The 20,749-nt window shown below is 44.7% G+C and overlaps 1 protein-coding gene and 1 long non-coding RNA gene across 2 annotated transcripts in view; both read left to right on the top strand.

Annotated features, from left to right (window-relative positions):
- The window catches only part of LOC121097790, a 72,433-nt gene extending 71,163 nt beyond the window's left edge, over positions 1-1,270 (top strand). The window contains exon 8 of the long non-coding RNA XR_005831085.1: positions 217-1,270. This is a non-coding gene — a long non-coding RNA (uncharacterized LOC121097790). The remainder of the gene's footprint in view (positions 1-216) is intronic.
- Positions 1,271-4,640: 3,370 nt separating this feature from the next.
- On the top strand, positions 4,641-15,776 carry OSGIN1 (oxidative stress induced growth inhibitor 1). The gene is made up of 6 exons (XM_040615096.1): positions 4,641-4,774; positions 9,034-9,136; positions 11,628-11,764; positions 12,086-12,277; positions 12,610-12,701; positions 13,372-15,776. Exons 2-6 carry the CDS (start codon positions 9,052-9,054, stop codon positions 14,363-14,365), a joined length of 1,500 nt encoding a protein of 499 aa, XP_040471030.1. The 5' UTR covers positions 4,641-4,774; positions 9,034-9,051; the 3' UTR covers positions 14,366-15,776.
- Positions 15,777-20,749: the final 4,973 nt, after the last annotated feature.

A 20,749-nucleotide genomic window follows, 5' to 3' on the forward strand; every position in this document is an offset into this window, starting at 1 on the left:
CTCTGCTAATGCTCTCCATTATTTTTCCCTTAGCCTGAATAGAGATGATGTGTGAGATCTCCCAATAAGGCATTTTCAGTATGCACTAGAGTGCCCACACAAGTCTTCACTGCAGAGTAGGCAAAGATATGACTTCATGAATGCAGACAGCAGACCTTCATAGCCCTCCTGTGTCGTATGATTGATTCTCACCTCCCCATGTTTGTTTCTTAACAGATGTTTTCAAGGCACAGCGGTGGAAGAGGCTGATGCCTCTGGATGATGAAGGATGGTGAAAATCTTTGGTTTGGTCTCATTCATTTAGGAAAATAACCCTCTAGAACAGATAGAGAATGATTTCAAGTTAGTGAGTTGAGAGCAGGGAAAAGCAAAAGTCACTGTTTAGAATAGTTCCAGCGAAATGCAAGGTTTGCTTTTTATTTTCCTCAAACAATTTTGCAGGTTTCTAGGACAAAACTGTTTCAATCATTTATCTGACTGGGAGGTCAATGTTCCTTTGAATAACAAATGGGTGCGGTGAACCTTTACTTCTCTCCCCTTGGACCCAGCTGCCTAAACACTGCACAAAGAAGGATAGATACGGCCTTGGCAGGGACACGGGAAAGTAGGACATGCACTCTGGGCCAAATCTTTCTTTAGAGGAAGCCATGTGAAAGCACAAACACATGTAGGAAGTCACATGCGTAACTGGGAGCAGAACTGGGTCTCACACTTGCAAAGTTGCCTAAGCAGCTTTTTCTGTCAAGCCTGGCAATTATCTGGGCTTCCCCATGGCTTTTTTACCTCTGTCATTTAGCAGAGCAAGTCACATACTTCAGACATCCAGCTGCTGTCTGAGGTGGCATGGCCACAGCTTGCCACTTCTGATTCGGTGCGTGCCAGGACATCTACAAGGAGCACCTTGCTGATGTGGGTCCGGGTTGGGTGTTGGTGATAAATGTGGGGTTCTTTTAGTTGAAGCAAAAAGAAACCAGGTAAAATGTTTCAGTATTGATGTCAAACCATTTATTATCACTAAATATGGGGGTTCCAGTTTTGGTGCATAAGCTAACATAGAGTTTTGTATGTGGAAGTTTTCCTGTGTGAAAAACATGGAGATCCTTTAGGCAGCAACAGGGAAAAGCTGAATTTTAGGTACTGCACGGGGGTCACACAGAACCAAAATACTTGGTCAGGTTTCCTAACACTTGAGTTTGAGATTCTGCCTTAGATTAAATGATCTGCGCTGGGGGGTGGTGGGGGTGTGTGAGGGTGGGGTGGGGGTGAAGCACTTAATGTTCTCTTAGGCAGAAATTTTATATTTGAAATATATTTATATTTCAAACACCAAAACATCAAAGCACTGCTATAGCCCATGGAAGATCATACTGGGAGTGTTCCTCTAATTATGAAAAACCAGCAGAACATGAAGTTCAAATGTGTGAAACAATGTAGTATGTCATGATATTTTGGCACAGAGGGATGGTACACCTTAAGTCTGGCTGGAGGGGAGGGTGGGTGCTGGAGAGTTCTGCCAGGAGCTGTCAGCAGCAGAGGTAACAGCAATGAATTCTGACACCAGAGGGGTGTTACTTCTTAAGCTCCCCCAGATCAGGAGACAGCAGAATCAGGGCTGACCGATGTCATAAGTAGGACATGGATGGGTAGAACTTAACGACCTGCAGTGAAAAATCAATTGGTAACAAGGAAATTTCTTGCAATAGGGGATGGTTTGGGTGCTAAATGTTCCCTCGGAACAGTGCTATGGCTCTGTCCATGTTTCCTGGCATATTCTTCAAATTTTACCTTGGTAAAACATAGCATCAACTTGTTGGAGTTCTGAGAACTGTATCGTGGCTGACCTAAAGGGAAACAAACGGACCTTGGCAACAAGTGCCCCCAGGACTGCTGATCCTGTGAACTGCAGAGTATGACTTGAAGGTGGAACGCATGACTGCCAGCGAAGTCTGCCCCTCTTTTCTGCAGGCAAAACCTTCTTGGGTGGGGACTGATGAGTGGTGTGGTGTTTTGAATTCCTCCCTGCACACTGATAGGGGATGATTTGCCTAGCTGCCATTATATTATGTGCAAGGCTTATATAAAAGCAAATGGAATGCCCTACCCCTGTGCCCTGTGTTTTTGCAAGTACAAAGATAGAATTGATCCTTTACATTAAGGCAGTCCTTAATGTCATAGGTCCTATTAAAAAAAAAACCAACAAAAAACAAAAACCAAACTTTTGAAAGAAAGAAGCTTTTCACAAGGTGCTGCATAAGTATTATTATGCTTTTGCTAGATCATTTAGTGATTCTTGCTAATGTAGCTTCATATCTGTTTTCTAGATAATGTTCATTAGAGGCTAAGCTTTACTTTTTTATTTTTAAAAGGAAAAAGTTTAAAGAACAGAGGAGAAACCCTTGCAAATAATTCATTTTACTGACAGTTTCCAGTTAAGTCTGACAAATCTGTTTGTACCCTGTGTGATAGAGATGTGGATTCCTCACATCTCAACTGGAGTATAGTGCAATACACCTCAATGAATAAGCCTGCAGGCTAGTAGTTTAGAAGAGGGTTTTTTTCTGTAAAAATCTGAAGTCCTCTGAAGACCCTTAAATCTGTGTGCCAATAAAATGTTTTTGTCAGTTGGTGCGAAGGAAGAAGTTAGTATTGTTAGTCAACTGCATACTCTGACAACCATAAATAGAGATACTGCAAAAGCAGACTGGAAATCTCTATATAAACTTTTTACTTGGACAGCTAACTAATCTGAATGACACTGCTTGCAGTAAATCAGGAAGAAAATATAGGTGACTTGCATAAATTTGTAGGTCAAAGGCTGGCTGCCAGGCTAAGTACAGATTGCACCATTTCTTCCTTTTCTGGAAAGTTTGTGCAAAGTGTTGGGCTGTATTATTTGTTTTCAGACAAAAGTAGACAAGGATAAATAGTAGCGTTGATATAAATTCCATGTGAAATGTTTGTTGGGATAGCTATAAAAAAGAAGCCCCCAGATTGCTGTATTCAGTGGTCTATACTGAACAAGCAAATATGAGACAGTGGGTTATTGTACATGGACATTTTCCTCTAAAGAATTGTACTGTGTGCAAAAACATGATACAGCTTGTGGTTTTGGAAAGACATCTGGCTTTATTTGCAGATGTAATAGAGATTCTAGTTTTTCAAATTCTGGTGGGAAATGGAGAGGGTCTCCTCTTCTTGTACACAGAGGACAACTTTATTTCTGCAGGTTTGCACACATAGGAAGTATTTCTGATTTTACTGCTTCTCAAGCCTGCCAAACCATTGCATGGTTTCCTCTTGTATCTGTGGTATGAGCAAGTACGGACTTGAACATCTTTGTTCTAAAATGTTTGACATGCAACACTGCAATGTATTGAAGATAGTTTTTGAAACAGGGCAACCTTAAATCACATAACCAAACAAATGCTTTGGTTTCTCTGAAAGCTTATTTTTTCCTTGACTGATACAGGTGCATTTGTTACCTGCCAGTACATGTCTGAGGAATGCATATAAAAGCCTTTGCTCCTGTAAAAAAATCAGTATGAGTTATTTAAGAGCACTGTGCAAATACTACCTTGGATAAAGGCCCAGACACTTGAAAAAGATGCTAAAAAAACCACCTCTCAGTCTGACAGGTATTTACTGAGTCAAGATTTTCAGAGGGATCACTGCTAGTTAAATTTTAAGTGAAATACTGGTTTCATATTTATTAAAACAATTTATTCTGGTGGAATTAACATAGATTATGAAGTATCCTACTTTGATGTGGGTTGTGAGAGTTTAGGATTCTTTCTTGTGAACTGTTTTTATCTCTTGTATCACATGATTGAAATTAGGCATCTTAACTGGTATCAGTAGTCCTCCTGATTCCCTGGAGGTTGTAGTTTGAAAATGGATGGCCTCAGAAATAAAAATATGCTGCACTTACTATTTGAACTGAACACTGGCACAAATCTATTTCATTTGCTAAGGGCACTTTAAATTTAGCAAGCTCGATGGATTATTCCACTGAATTGAGTAAGATACCTTGGATTAACATCTTGGTATGTTTTAAGTTTTACAGGAAGTAACTAAGCTCATTTTATTGCTACTGTGCAACAGGTTTGTAAGACTGTCTCACTGAGGAAAAAAATATAAACTGAAGTCTTGTATTTTCAGACCACTATACTGATGATAGAATAAGGCAAAACTAAAACCACAAACTGTCCAAAGCAGGAAGAAAATAATCCCATTTTCTTGTCCTTTTGTGGCCAAAAAGATTAGTTTTAAAGCAAGCACACAGTGCTACTATCCTTTCACTTTTATTCCCACCTGTAATTATAACTAGCAGTTTTTCTTTTAAGTACAGAGGAAAAAGCGGGTTCTTCCACAGGAAGCATTGCATTTTATGAAGTCTCAGGTTTTAATTTGCCCAGAGGGTTAAAAATGAAGATATTTGTTCAATGCAGGACTTGTGCCCTGCATGGCTCCTAGAAGCCTGCTTTTGCTGTAGTCATGTAGTCAGCTGAACATTACTAAGGAAGATCACTACATCATTCATTCAGAAGCTGGAAAGGGAAATATTCTGCTGACTCATGCTTATAAGTATTTTCCTTGCTCCGCCTCCATTCATTTCAGCTCCTCCTCTCCTCTCTTAGTGCTGGTAGCCTACTATATTTAAACAGCTGTCTTAGAGCAGAGACGGGATTCAAGGCTTGTAGTTTGGTTTGCTTTCCTGACTGTACAGGCATTTTCATAAAGATCCCAATTCTTCTCATCGGACCTGCTGCTAAAGGTAAGAAGGCTATAAGTAAATGTGGAGAGTTCTGGCTGGCAGACTACTTCCTGAATATCACAGGGGTGTTTTAAGAATGGTATTGTTGTTATGTACCATCAAGTTGAATGTTTTCCACATGCTATAATTGTGTTTTGGGGGGTAACTGGCCTGGCACGTAAGTGATAATGCTGGGGTGTGGGTGGGAAACAAACTTCTGAAACTTGTAGGAAAGTATAAAATATAAAAGCTATTGCAAATGCTGCTTTTTTCTTTAAAAGCACTAATGAATAAGATTTTGAAAGCTGCTGGCAAAATGAATGGGTTGATGAAGAAATGAAGCTGAAGAAAACTGCTGCATTTGTGTTAGAATTGTTCTTGTTTAAACTGAAGTGTCGTGGTAACTCTTTCAGTCTCTTCCATTATTGATATACTGGCTGCCCTGCTCCCTTGGACTCTCCCCACGTGCTGAAAAGCCTCATTGATGTTACGGAGAGAGCTACTCTCATATCACAGATGTAACTTGGCTTTTTATTTCTGCTAAAGGTCACTTAGTGTCGTTGTGTTGCAACATGCATCTTTTGCATTTTCTTTTACTCACTTAAAACCTGATTCAGTTGGGCAGCCTGGAACTACCAGGGGCCACACTAAGCAACTTTATGTGAGTTGTAGTCCCTCTAGGCTTAAGGCTGTGTCGGGAAGGTATGCAGAGTTTAGCCCAGAATGAGCTGGGTGCTTTTCCAAGCCAGAAAATTATGTAACATCACATAGACACAGAAATGCTTTGGAAGCAGTGAGGAGATAAACTGCGGAGTTTGCAGCATGCTCCCAAATGAAGAGGAGGAAAGAGACACCCATTTAAAGTAGGAAGTCTAAAACAGGAGCCAAAACGGGGATCAGTGTGACTTACATGTGAGTGCCCAGCAGCCTACTCTACATAAAAGGAGGGTGAGAAGAGCGGTCTTGGGTTTCTTGTTAGCTTAGGCTTTATCTTGCTGCTAACTAGTTCTGTATAGATTTGGAATGAACTTCATTGTCCTGTGTGTTTTCCAATAGCCCCTGCAAGAACAGGCTTTCATCTGCTACACTGCATTAGCTGTACAGGTTGCTGAGGGGTGTGTGGTCCCTTGGTTTTATGATTGTGCCAGAAAAAAAACCCCATTAAAATAATCCACCCTCTAATGGAAGGAAAAGTGAATATTTGGCCTGAAACTGAAATGCCTGAGATGCTTTGAGCTCAGTTTTACTCCCAGGAGTCAAACATTTAGCCGACAGGATGGGAATAGCTATAAACAGGTTCAGCAGCTGATTCACTTTCTACTTAAAAAAAATTATTAACTATGAATTACAGAGATTGCGGCTATAGTATGTGGAAGGGACTGCTCCCATTTGTAGAGACATGCTAGGATAAACAGAAGCATCTCTGATGGTTGATCTTGTGTTGATAGATTTGTCCAGTCTCAAAACTTCAGGAAACAGAGCACATAGCACTAAAGCGGTCATTATGGGGTTTTGTGAACCCAGATCCTGAAGAAAACCATGGCTAAAAATGGCCACGTATAGATATGCATGGATCTAGTAATTTCATCAGACTAACAGTTTTGCTCATCTAGCCATTGAGGTTTGCATTAATTCCAGGAAATGCTTCTCTTTCATCTGTCAGAAGGTATAGAATGGAGGAGGGTGAAATGAGGGAGCCTTATCAGTGAACCTCCAGCTGCCGGCTTTGCTCGCTATCAGGATGGGAGAGGGTGGCATGGTGCGATGGTCAGGAGCAAGGCCACCTTCCTCTAAAGCAAACAGAACTGCCAAGCTGACTTCTGCCCTGTGCCTTTTTTTGTCCCCTTCAGAGTCACCCAGAAGAATGCTGGCACACAACAGTATGACTTTGCGCCCAAGTCTTCCAAACGGGCTTGCAGGCTCATTATTTATGTGCTGGCTTTGCTGCTCTCCTGGAGCTGTTGCCATGTGCTGTGTTGGGTTGGTTCAGCAGTCCTTGCTTCCAGCAAAAATCTCACCGGTGTTGCTGGGTTACCGCTGTCTACAGAGTGCATACAGTCTTTCCATGCATGCTGCTGCAGAGTGCTGTGGAGCAGAAACCTGGAAAGTCGCTTCCAGATATCTTGGTTCCCTCTTCCAGACTCCCAGTAGTTTCACAGAAATAAGATGTACACTCTGCGTTAGGAAAAATTAAGAAGAATTTCTCTTCTTGTATAGTACAGCCATGGGGAGGGCTTCATTTGCTACCATGGAGAAGAACCCTCTGCTAACCTCCCAATAAGTGCTGTGGTTTAGCTGGTTTGAGGGGAATACCTTACTGGTCACACCAGTGTCCTGTTCCATTGGTGTCTCTGGCCGTCCCAGCTGCTAGTGCTGAATTCTACCAACTGCAGCTCTGGAGCTTTGTGATAGGGAATTATTTTGGAGTAAATTTACACAATAATCTGCTGAAGGTGGTGCAGGTTTTGGTTCATGTGGTTGAACCAAATCAACTTTTGGTTGGTTTGTGATTGGAACCAAACCAACAAAAAAAAAAAAAAAAAAAATAAAAATCAAAAGGCTGGGGAAATACTTGGGCAGTTAGGCTGTGCTCCTGAAGCTAGCAAGGTTGGATTAAATGTGCTCTGAGGGTTAGATGCATGCTTTGGTATGGACACAGCACACCAAAGTGTTCATCTTCTGCAGTGTATGCATCTACCTCGGAGTCTCAATTAAACCGGGAACCTAAGTTTTCTTGAAATCCAGCTCTCTTCAAAGCCAGATGCTCGAAATGACTTTAATTAGAAAGCACAACTACTATGTCTTTTGAGTGGTTCTTGCACTGTCAGGCAAAATGCATGAGAATCTTCGACTAATGCTTAGTAAAGTGGTAATAGGCAAGCAGAGTTACTAAACTGTGATCCAAAAATTTGTACAAAGCCACTAGTTTGGAATTCAGCTCATAAGCCTTATTACGTGCCTCTCTACTTGAATGAATCCAGTCCTCTTGGAATAGCTGTGTCTCGTCCAGCAATGGCTGTATATTGGCGTATATGAGAATTATCACGTACTTGCAGGCAAATGTACTTGAAAGACTTCCTGAACCCTGGGATTCTGCAAGTCCTAAGCTCACCTATAGTTTTCTGGCTGCTCATTCAATCACCAGGGTCTTAACCGCATTAATGTAGTCGCTGGAGATGTAAATGTCAGGCTTAAAGTGGAGCATTACACTTGCAGGATGACATTTGCTGCAATATCTGTGTCAAGGGCAGTGAAGTGCCAGACCTTATGAAAGGGTGCAGTGCGCTTGCCAAAGATCTTTCTGCGCTTGAAAAGGGTGTGGAGAGCATGTCCTACTGAACAAAGTCATGCCATTCAGTGGATTTTTACTTAGCTTTCCAAAATGAGAGTGATGTTTTTATAAAAGACTGTATTCTCTGTAGAGTAACTTAAAAGCATATGCCAACTTCCCAAAACCTCATGTTTGTTCTGGTAAAAATAACTTCTAACTTCTCTAGATTAGTGACAGTGTAGTGGAATTCCCTGGAAAACTAAAGCAATTATTTAACATGGTAGGATTCCTGCAGGAATGGCAAAAAACTTTGATTCACTGTTCACTGAATATCTGCATAATGATTAATTATTTTTGTAGATTCCACTCTAATGACACCTTAGTGTGCAAGATAGTGATGATGTGTAATTTCTTTAAAGACCTGTTATTTACTTGTTCAGACCTAGAACTTTATTTTCTGGAAAATTAAGGAAGAAGGTTCAGGAACTAAACTAGCACTTTTCAAAAAAACCCTGTAGTAATGGAATGATACATATTTGAAAATGCAGCCAGGAGGTTTGCAGCCTTTGGGGAGAAGTCTTGAGTAAGGTTTGCTCTACTTATAAATAAATGCACAAGTTGCTTTAAAAAGTACAAAGTGTTCATGATAATTATGACAATTTTCTGCACAGTATGGGCAGAAATGAAGTTTTCATTAACAAGCTGCAACACTTCAGTTACTGTAGTCAGAGGGTTACCAACATTGACAGCTGTTCTGGAGGGACATGTGTAGATGAGAAAGATCAGGGTTCCCTCCCTTTTTTTTTTTTTTGATGTGTAATCAGGGAATCATCCTTCGGTTTTGGGGGCAGGAGGAGAAAAAGATAAGTAGGCCTGTCCTGAGTGTGGAAGTGTAACGTGATGGTCTGCAATGCAAGGATAATAGATCAACATGGGTTTGGGGGCTGTAGAAAGTCACAGGGTTTTTTGTCAAAAAAGCAAATAATTCAAACCTTATTTGTTTTAACAGGTAGACTCCAGCACCTAAATGCTTCCAGACGGGAAGACGTATGCATTATTGACCAGACCCCAAAATAAGAGTGGGTTCAAGCCACTGCCTGTTGTGATCATAGGTAAGCTTTCTCCTGCCAGCATTACTGCGTTCTCTTGTGTTATCGTTACTTTGGACTTGCTGTCTTCACGTTTTGTTCCACGTGTTCTTACTCAGACAATGCCTGACTGCTGTTTCTGCATCCTTTCCCTGACCACCAAACTTCCCCTGGTACCAAGGAAAAGGCCACTAAGAGCTGTGGGAAGTAGGGAACCAGGTATTTGACCAGCTAAACCACACGCCTCTTTAATAGTAAAATTGGTAACCCTTTCGGCATCAGTTCAGCTGGGCCTGGTTTTTCTCTGTTGGATATTTAGAATGGTTTGAAACCTTTTCACTACAGATAGTTAATCAACTTGCTGTAAAGTGATTATCTGTAGTGCTTGAATTGGAAGTGGTTTTGTGACATCTTTTTCCCCCATTGTGTGTGTTTAACAGCATCTGGAGCGCTTTCTAAAGCTTTTTGAAATTTTTCACAGATTTCTTTTAAAAGCAAGTCAGCTATACTGATTTTGTACAGATTTAATAGAATAGTAAGAAGCTGTGGATTTTCTACTAGTGTAGGAAACATGTTATGTAGTAACCATCTCGTCTCCCTTGCAAGAGAGGAGCTCTGTAATGTGAGGTGATTTCTGGAGCAAAGCACAAGTAGTGATGTCAGTGCCTTCCCCTCTGTGACCGACCATGAGTTCTGCTCAAGTGCACATGTGGCACCTTGTTTATCTGAGCAAGTGTTTAAGTACCTTGTGGAGCTGGGTTCCTTCCTTATCTAATTTACAGCACCCAAGAGAGCTATTCCAAAGTTAGTGCACCACACAAATCACCCTTAGATCCTTGCTAACAGCAAGTTTGATAAGGACACTGCTAGCAGCAGGTTCTAGTCGAGTGACTGTGGACTGTTCAGTTGTACAAGTCTTTAGGTGGGAGGGAGGATATTTTGGTACATCCCTAGCACACCTATACAGGGATCCGGTGTGGATGTCACTAAACCTCAGAAGCAGCAGTGTGAAGATGAGTGCTCTGAGGAGGCAGCTCAGCTATTTCACTGCAGCTGGACGTTGCTCGCAGGTTTCAGCTACTTCCCCAGACCCTGCTAGAGGAAGGCTGTGGGCTCCCTGTTCTCTGCTGGCAGCCTCATGAAGGCAGTTGCTTTCTAGAATAGTTCAAGCCCCAGAGGCAGCTGTACTTGTGACCATCCATATCATACTTATATATGGTTCAGAGTGAATCCTCTGTGTGTTGCTGGGAGTTGTGCACTTGAAGTTTGGCTTAGGTACCTCCTTGTACTTCCTAAGGCAAAGAAGCAACCTGGAAAGTGTTATATTTTACTACAGCTGCATTTAGTTTGCTTTCAATTTCTGTTGCTGTTGGTTTTGGATAATTTTCCTGCAAGTGGAATATTCCAAAGGCTGACCTGCAGCTGCTGGTCCTTGCTCAGCACAGCAGACTTTGGCCCCAGCTGTGACCCGTACTGCCCTTCGCACAGCTCAGCTCACTTTTAGCTTCACAGCCTGAGCCTCCCTCTGTTTCACGTCCCCAAGAAGCAGCCTTTGCTCTAGTCACCCACACATGTCGCACGGGCACTGTGTCAACACAGGCTGCTGTGTCACTTCAGCTCTCCTCCCCTGCATCGTCACTGCGTGACGTAATGGTGGTTAGTCACATACTAGTGAGCAGCAAAGCCTGAGCAGCCGGGGAGCCTGACACCTCGTTGTGCAGACACTGTAAAATATTAAACATGCTGGACAGCAGCCATGTGAAAACTTTCCACGGGCTGCTCTCACTGGGCTTCAGAGTCACATATATCAGGTTTTTCCACTGGCTGTTGGGTGGTCAGCAGGAGTTCAGTCATTCAGTAATCTGTTCAGAGTGCTGTATTCTGGGGCGGGGGTTGTCTTGGCATAGCAGAGAGACTTTTTTCCTTAACACACTGATGGCAGTACCATGGTAGGGCTCATTCCCATGTGAAAGCGTCCTCAAGACCTGTTAGTCAAAGCTGCTATTTCCAGGTATCCCATATTAGATGGGATTTCTTACTGAGCAGAGCTGTTTCCCCTTCACTTCAATATCTGCTCTCTTTTCTGGACTCACTCTGTATCCTGTGCACAATGAACACTCTGCACTGGGATGAAATGTCCATCCAGGAGAGCTGAGGCCTCCAGCCAGTACGTGACCAGTTTCTAAATCTTTTAAGAAGTTAATGAGCAATAACTCAATTTATCAGTGTGCTAGAGACTTCAAACTTCAAGTGGCTTATTTGATCCAGTGTCTTTTCAGCAAATTCTGAAGACCTTGCAATGCAAATAGACACAACTGAGGAGGAGAAGGGGACATATGGGGGTAAAATGACTTCCCCAACTCCATCCAATAGCTCAGTGGTCAACCTGGAATAGACAGTCCCCTGTATCCAGAGCAGTGTTGTATCCTTTGAATTGGGCTGGACATTAGAAACACTCCTCGAAGGGCTGCTTGGTCTGCAGGAGTATAAATTCTTCTCCGTTGTGTTTTTTTAGGGAATGGACCTTCAGGAATCTGTCTCTCGTATTTGCTGTCAGGCAACATCCCTTACTTCAAAAGAGACTGTCTTCATCCTCATCCCATTCTCCAGAGGAAACTGCAAGAGGCACCAGATGTCTCCATTTTGGACCAGGTTTGTGTAAAGAGAAACAGTATAACATCACAGTAAAGATCCTGGGGGTGTAATATAAGTAATAACCTCATTTGAATTTCAGAGTACCCAGACAGAATGAGCTTTAAGCAAAGTACTTTTTAATTGTTCAGATCTCCCTTGCATGAAGTGCCAGCATAGCTGCTAAGATCCTTGAGGTATCCCTTGAGCAGTAACGGGGTCTGTGTGACAGTAAATGAGCATCATAGAACACCAAAACCACTGATTGGAAATATTGGAGTAACAAGTTGTCTGCTACCTGGCAAGACATGCATTTTGAGCATCTGATCTGCCTCTCCTTAGGATTTGGAGTATTTGTCTGAAGGCTTGGAGGGACGATCCCACAGCCCTGTGGCTCTTCTGTTTGATGCTCTTCAGCGTCCAGACACAGACTTCGGTGGAACAGCAGAATCTGTCCTCACTTGGTGGCACGAGACCAACAGAGCCATCCCCCATCTGGTCCTTGGCAGAAACGCTCCTGGAGGTGCCTGGCATGTATGTGAATTTAATCCTAACTGCTTAGGTCTGCATGTTGTAAGATAGTCAGGTGTGTTGACTAGAGAAGCAAAAGTTCCTCTAATATGCCAGTCAGCCACATTTCATTTTATGTATATAAACAAGCAAAAGTCTAAAAGGAAAAAGAGCAGGAGAGGCATTTATGTTTCTAGTCTACTCTTCTTTTTGGAAAACATGGATCGTTTCATCCATGGCAGAGATCAGAGGAAATCACTGATTTCATGATCTGTGCCGTCTTGAAACATACAAAATTGCATTTAATTTCTTACATGAAATAACTGAAAGTCATTTTACTATGTTGCTTGTTCCAGTCTATCGAGGGCTCTATGGTTACGCTGAGCAGAGGGGAATGGATGGGACTCCCAGATCTCCCGTTCAAAGACTGGCTAAAGCAAAAAAGGAGGTAAGATATCTATGGTGTGATTATCTGCAAACATCTAGGGGTTATTTGGGAACCTGGAGTGGAGTAGACTTCTTGAATGTAGCCACCATCTGTTGTGGACGATTCTAGGGAGAGAAGGGACACCCTCCCACCCTCCAGTAAAAGTCCATTCTGCATTCAGTGGTACAGGTCAAGTTGCAGTGCTGCTTGGAATGTGTCCTTCTCAACACCCACTGGGGAGACGGATCACAGTGACCATGCGTTTGGAACAAAGCTTGGAAAAGGCATGGTCATCTGACTTCTTTGCCTACTGCTGCTGTCCCTAATGACAAGGGTAATCAGCTCAGCTACTGTGCAGTCTCTGAGGTGCTTCTCTTGAGATGTGTAACAATTAATCTTAAAAAGTCCAGGAGTTAAAAATGGAATGGAAGCAAGATGTGAGAGGAAAGCATAAATGAGCAACCTTGTTCTTAGGGTTGGGGTTCATGCTAGAGAAAGCTGCCTCTGTCCGACAGCTTGTGGATCGGAGTACTCTGTGTACCAGCAGTAACTTTGCTCAAGTCAGAGAAACTAGACAAGTCTTCTCTGGTAGTTCCAGGGTAGATGGCTCTAGATACATTCAGTGGAAGAGGGAAGAAATTCCAGTCTCTTACTTAACTGCTGCTTGACCTTTGTTTGTACTATATTACAGAGGCCTCAGAAACAATAGAGCCACAGCAGAAGACATTGCTCAATATTACCAACACTATGTGATGAAGAAAGGACTGCAGAAGAATTTCAGATGCGGTACTGTTGTGGTCTCTGTGAGGAAAGTGAGCGCAGAGAGCATCTCCAACCACGCACAGAAAGATCTGCAGGAGAATAGTGACTCACTCGGGAATTTCAATGAGAAGAGTGCAGAGGTTTTTCAGGTGGATGGATTTTTCAGAACTGTGAAAGGTGATAAAGAGCCCTTCTCCATCTATGCAGAGAATGTGGTCTTAGCTACAGGAACATATGATAGTCCTACCTGGCTTGGGGTCAAGGGAGAGAACCTTTCCTATGTGCATCACCAGCTGTCTGCCCTAGAGGAAGCAGTGAAGAACAACAACATTGGCATCATGTCAGATCCAGTCTTGATTGTAGGTGCTGGTCTGACAGCTGCTGATGCGATTCTCTTTGCTCACCATTGCAATATTCCAGTAATCCATGTTTTTCGGAGGAGAGTCGGTGATCCAGGTCTTATTTTTAACCAGCTCCCCAAAATGATGTACCCCGAATACCACAAAGTCCATCAGATGATGAAAGAACAGTCAGCTGCGTGTGCTGGGCCCTATGAGTGTTATGTTAGCCTTCCTGAACATCACGTGCTATCCTTCAGCAAGGACAAGAAATGTATCTGTCAGGACAAAAATGGCTGCCAGAAAGTTTATAAAATTTCCATGGCTCTTGTTCTAACTGGCTCAAACCCCAACCTCTCCTTTCTGCCAAATAATGGCATGGACTTGGCAATGGACGGTGACCAACCAGTCAATCCAAAGAGGAACCCCATAGATGTTGACCCATTCACCTATGAGTGCACTCAGGAGAAAGGGCTTTATGCTCTAGGACCCCTAGCTGGAGATAACTTTGTACGCTTTGTACAGGGAGGGGCTCTGGCCGTTGCCAGCTCTCTGTTAAAGAAAGCAAACAAAAATCCCCCCTAACAAAAAAACCAATCCTTGTGCTAACTGTCTGAATGGGTTCCTGCTGGTTTCTTAGGGAAGCAAGTCATCTGATACATAATCCTCCAATGTAAAGCCCACTCCTGGTATTCTCCAAGGTTATGCAAAGAGTTACTAAGTTCTTGCCGAGTTATTTGAGAAAATCAAGTCACCAAATACAGAGTGGGTTTCACACACAGCAGTACCTTCGGTCCCTGGGGTACAGCTCCTTTCCTGCGTGGCTGTGCATGAAGGCTGCAGGGGCTTTGACTTTCATGCCTGGAAGAGTAGGGGCAAGGTAGGATTGCCCTTCTATGTAACACCTCCCAGGTTTCTGGAAATTGAATTGGGGAACGATTAATATTAATTGTTTTCAGACAGCAGGCTGACAACCCTGTGTCTGTCAGCGCCTTACAGTGTTTTTTCATGAAACAAAGTAAACCAACGTGGTTTTATTTGCTCCAGTGGCTTGGCTGTATGTTCTTATTAGGCCAGAAATTACTGAAAGATGCTGCAGGTACCTCTCTGGCACATGAAGTGGTACTCTGCAAATCAAAACTGACATAGAAACAGTCAACACTGACAGCAGCAACAGCTAATATGTGGTATCTTTTTTATCAAGAGATTCCTGTGATGTTTCTTTCTCCTTCTTCAGAAGGAATGATACTGATCTACAAACACTTGGCTTGCCACCCTGCAGCTTTCTACTTTCCAAATCTTAAAACTGCAATAACCAAATTCTTGGCAGCTCCTGTAGAGACAGCAGAACTAAAGGGGAGCTACTGGTCTGTCTTGTAACTGCCCAGGTACTGTATGGGGGGGCTTCTGCTGCACAGAATTTTTCAGAAAGATGCAATATATTGTGTAAATGTCTAATGTAATGTGATCTTTCTAAAAAGAATAAAATAGAATAAAATTCTATTTGTGTAAAGAGGGAACTGGCACAGTCACTTTTTGATGGTTTTATGCTATATATAGCAATTTTTTTAATGCTAGTTTTCTAAAAGTTTTTTATTTGCAAGATATTTTGTTACAGGCTTTCAGTCAGTGTTTTGGCTGAGCTGGGGTGGGTGGGAATGACGCCTTACATTGCGAACAGCATTCTCAACAGACCTACAGGTCCTTTCGTACCTCTCACAGGATTTTTCTCACAGGAAAAATCAGTCCTAGCTAATCTTACTTGACGTAAAGACAGACTCTGCTCCCTGTGCTGCACTGAAACACACTGACATGACATGTCATGACATGACAGGGTGCTGCGGATGTCTCTGGAAAGCTGAGTATGTGGAGACAGTGGACCAGCCTCAGGTTGAGGTGTGTGAGGAGCTTGTCTGTGGTGTTGCTGTATCACACCTGAATATTTTTACCACTTACTATTCTTGTATGAAATTTTTCAATAAAGTGATTTCAGACTTAGTCCATGTTTTGTTTTCTAACTCTGACTTTGAATCTCTGACCCAGAGATGATCTAATGAACCGTCGGTCAGCTTCCTGGCAAGCACCGGAGTGTGGTTTGTGCCTGCTAAATCCTGCATCTTTCTGCTCCCTGGGAGCACAGCGCTATGGATTTGCTTTCTGTGTATCTTCCTCTCTCCAACAGGATGGAGAACCCTTTTAGAGTGCTTTGGCAGTGTCTGTCTCTTGTGAGGCTAAAACACAATACCAAAGCAAACTATTTGAAAGCATGTTCTTGCCTTGGAGATCTTAGATCTCTTCCCTGTTACCTGCTGCCTTCTCCTGTCTGGAAACATCCCAAATCAGGGTCTAGTCCAGTATGTCAATAAGACAGTTTAGATCAGAAGGACATTTGAAGGTCTCTGGTCCAACCCCACTAAAACAGGGCGAGCTTGAAGTTAGACCTGGTTGCTCAGAGCCTTCTTGAGGAGAGTTTTGAGTATCTCTCAGCATAGTGACCGCTCTACCAACATTTGATTGCCCCATTCAACGTTTGACCACCTTTGTTGAGAATTGTGGGGTATTTTCTTAACTAGTTGAAGTGTCCCCGTTGCAGCTTATCTACTGCCTCTTGACTGGTTTGTGGTTCAGGTTTTTGGATTTTTGTTGTTGTTGTTTTGGGTTTGTTCGGTTGTTTTCACTGCACAGCTCTGAAGAGTCTGGCTCAATGTGTTAACCCACCAATTCTCATTCTGCTCTGAGGGCTGAGACTGGAGGGGCCTCAGAAGTGTGGTGTGGACGAGGCTCCTGGCCTGTGTTGCTCACCGGCCAGAGGGGTGGCAATGCCCCCAGGGCTCTCTTTGGCAGCGTTGTTTCAAATGAGGTGGTAATTGTTCCCCTGAATCTGTTACCTGGCAATATGGGGATTCCTGCGTGTGGGTAATGTGGTCCTGTGCCATTTGACATGTTTTGGATACTCCCCAGAAGAGATGAGCTGATCCGCCATTCACCCTACCTTACGCTCCTCTTGACTCCCAAGCAGTGCAGGATTGTGCCATTCCTCTTCTGCAGCCAACATTTGCTAGAAAAAGACCAGTGATCAACGTCCACTTTTCTAAAAATACCCATTTTCGGCTAGGTCTCCAATTCCTACACCAAAGCAAACGAAGTGGAGAACAAAAGCCAAAGGGCATCTTAAAAAAAACAAGGGGCATCGGATTGGTGTCAAGTGAAACTCTGCTCTTCCCATCGCCGAGGTCAGAGCCAGTGTTCGTGCTGATCGTTCCTGCATCCCGTATTGCGTTACAGTGATCCAAGCTGCCCTGCGCTGGGGACCTCCTAACTAGGGCAGCAGCCTGCGCCTGCGGCAGGACAGTTGGGTGACCGTGTTTTAAATAGCCGGCTGTCTTGGCCAAGAGGGATGAGCCGATTGCCTGCCCCGTGTAGGACCAGAAAGGGAAGCGGTTTTTCACAAGGGATGCTTAGAAAATAGCCTACACTCTGCCCCCGAACGATCTCAAAGCAGGGGATCTCCGTAGGGGAGGTGGCAGCGTGAGCCACCACCACGACCACCAGGTCCTCAGGGCGAGGCTGTGGGGTGCTAATCCAAGTTGTCATTCAGTTCTCCGTATCGAGGGTGGCAAATATGAATTGTTCCAAAACACTCAGCTGTGAGAGTCAACAGATACCAGCTTTGCTATGTGGGGGATTCACCCATGCATCGTAACCTTGACCGACAGCATGTGACAGGACCAGGGAAAGAACAGTCGCCTCCCAGGCCATCTGCATGTCACGCTCCACCTGTGGTGGTGACGTGAGATGCTAAATGCTTTCACCACTGTTCCCATCGCTGCATGTGAGGTTACCTCGGTGGGATAACTGGCTGTTTAAAACCAGAGGCCACTCTGCTACGTTTTTCTGTCCCCTACAAGTCCGGTGGTGTCCTCTCCACGCCGCCCAGTGGGAATCTCCTACAGCCATGATGACCAGAGCAGGTCAGGCTGGGAGGCCTCGAGCGACTCCTTGCTCTGCTCAGTTCTGATCGAGCAGGTTTGGTGCTTTTATTCAGACTTCTGGCTGCTGCTGAGAGCTGATGTCAACGCTCCACAGCCAGGGCTTCACATCACGCCCCCCCTTTTCTGTCCTTCGGGGCTCCTCCACCTCCTTTGGTTCCCCCCCCCGAACCGACCAGCCCCCAGTCTGTGTGTTTGCAGAACAAGCTCCCGACACCCGCTGGCACTCGCCAGGAACAGTGGAAAATCATGCACCCAAAACAGAAACGAGGATTTGAAGTTTACCAGAAAGACAAAAAAAAAAAAAAAAAAAAAAAAAGAATTGTGGTTTTTTGATTTTATTGTGCTGGTGAGTCCTTGTAGTCAAGGCTGATGTGTTTTAAACAAACATGCTTACGGGTGTGGCAGAACTGACTGTACAAGTCTAAACTCAGGTACCTTTTATAATGCAATTAACGTACAAACTTACTGCTTCGACTTTTTGCTGTAGTGAAGGACAGGAGATGTCAGAGCACGTCTGTTGTCAGCTTTCACTTCTTAAATGAAGGGAAGGGTACCCTCTTTGTAAAAAGAGCCATCTGTTACCTATCATCTGGATTGAAATTATTTCTGTGAAATAGTCTGGGGAACCCCTCTGGTTGTTCAGCGTTCCCGTGGTTTGGCCACACTTCTCCCTTTGAGCACAGGACTCCATCCAAACACCTCTTGGCCGGACCGCTCTAGTTGAGAGGTCCCCAGAGCATTACGATCCACGGCAAGTCCCATGATTGCCCAGGCCTCAGCTTTACAGGACCCCGAGGGATCTGTCAGACAGTTGCAGACTGAAATCAACCCCCTCGATCTGTGAAAGACAGGTATTCGTGGGCAGCCCAGCAGCCAGCGTGTCGCTGCTGACTGACAGCTCCTGAGGTTGCACTGAGCTGCTTGGAACTGGGGGGCACTTAGGGGGTGGAGGGCGCTTCTAGCAGAAAGGGTTTCAAGCTGGAACCAAGCCTGGAGGCTCCAGGGAAGAACGTCTGACTTGCAGGGCTCTGAAGCAAGCTGCAAGGGTCGAGCAAGCTCCCCACGAGAGAGTGGCGAAGTGGGGAGTAAGAAAAGGGAGTGTGAATTTCGTTGCTATTCTCGGCTGGATCCTGCCTTCTGCCAGAGCCTGGAAAGCTGCACGGATCCGCTGTCCAGGAAGAGTTTCCTTTGTTGTCCCTGGGGACCAAGCTCTGAGGGCCAGGACAAAACCTGGATCCTCTGCGACGCAGCTCGGAGACAGAGGTTTTGCTCTGGCGTGGGAAGGAAAACGTCTCACGGCATTTCTGCCTTCGGCCGAACGGACATGCCCTTCCGCTCCGTACGGGCACCTGCGTGACAGAGCCTGGCTCAGCGAAGCAGGACCTACCAAAACATGGATTTACGGAGCCTGTCTGGGGGGGAAAGCAGTGCAAGCAGCTCCCGTGAACTTTCTGTGAAGGAAGCAGAACGGCTTTTGTTTTCCAGCCCAATTTTTTCTGGTTGCGTTCCTTTCTTGGAAGCACTGCTGACAGTTCTGCTTGATCTCACAGCTACGCCGCAGCAGGCTGGAGAGGGGGGAGCGGAGGGGAATCCCGAGCCAGGCAGCATGCGTGCACAGGCAGCGTGGCCCTGCTCCACAACTGGCACCACCACCGGCCAGGAAAGCTGGCTGGGCAGGTGCAAGCACTATTTATTTAAGATTATTTACCCTGCAGGTGAATTTCCACATCTCAGTCTCACTGGAAGGGAAGGGGCTGGTGAAATAAGTACAGGAACCACCTTTCCTACCTGGGATGCAGCCACACAGCACCGCGGTCCCCGCGGTGGCTGGCCGAGCCGTGGGGCCGATCACAGCCCAGCATCTCTGGGGCAAACGGCTGGGCTGGCCCTGGGGTGGGCTCGGGGCCAAGTCGGAGGGGCTCGGCTTGGGGAAGAGAGGCTAACTGCCAGCCGGGAGCGAAGAGGTGGTTCAACAGGGGTTGTGAACGTGTAAAGTTACTGCTGATGACGAAGCGCGGAGTTTGGGATGTTGTATTGGTAAGTCTCCAGATTTGAGCTGCGCTTTTATAGCCCACTGAGCCTTCTGCCAGGGAGGCAAATTTTAACCAGAGGACAAGCAAAGGGCAGGGTGAAATCATTCCTTTAATGGCAAAGAAATAGAAAACCAGGAGAGCGGTGCTTTTTTATGAGATCAGACACAGTTTCAGGCCTAAAACATTCATTCCTTTCGAGAGCCAGCCCAGCGGAGCAAACCTCATTTGCAACTTGGCATGAATACCCGAGTTATCCAGTATTACCGTAACTCCGAGTCAGCAGCGGTCTCAGAGGCATAGGTGGCTTTCAAACCTAATAAAACCAACCGATAGATCTTTCAGCTGAAAAAGCCAGGGAATTTGTACATCGGAAAAAAATTCCCTGGTGTTTTTCTGGGGTAATAAATGGACTTTGCAGTTTAAACGCAAACCGAATGACAAGGTGGTGGGATGCTGAATGTGGGCGCCCCAGTGGCTGCAGTGCTGGGTGCACGGTGAGCTGTGCTGGATTCAGCCCATCCCTCGCAGAGCATCCTGCTGGGGGACCAAAGGAGACACAGGGGCTGCACGGCCTCATCCAGCTGGGAGGAAAGTGGTACGTGTGGTGTGCATTGTGACATGGAGGAGGGTGAGAGGTTTGCCTTCCCAAGCTGCAACGGTGGCTGCAAAGATGATGAATAAAGTTAATTTGAGTTGACTTAACCGGAGAACAAAGTTTGAGTTGCACAAAGTTAATTTAGCGGTGTTGTTTCCAAGCGAATTTGAACCAGTGTGAAGTTTATGCCATGCAAATCACTTGTGCTGTGCAGCTGAGTTTTCTTTTTCTTCTCCTTTCTTTTTTTTTTTTTTTTTAAATCTGGTCGCTGGGATGCCAGTGCTGGATTTACTGTGTTACCGAACGCAGCCTGGGAAAAGCAGCAGCGGCAGCAGATGCTGACATGTCG

This window comes from Falco naumanni, chromosome 15, assembly GCF_017639655.2.
Source record: "Falco naumanni isolate bFalNau1 chromosome 15, bFalNau1.pat, whole genome shotgun sequence".
Taxonomy (NCBI): Eukaryota; Metazoa; Chordata; class Aves; order Falconiformes; family Falconidae; genus Falco; species Falco naumanni.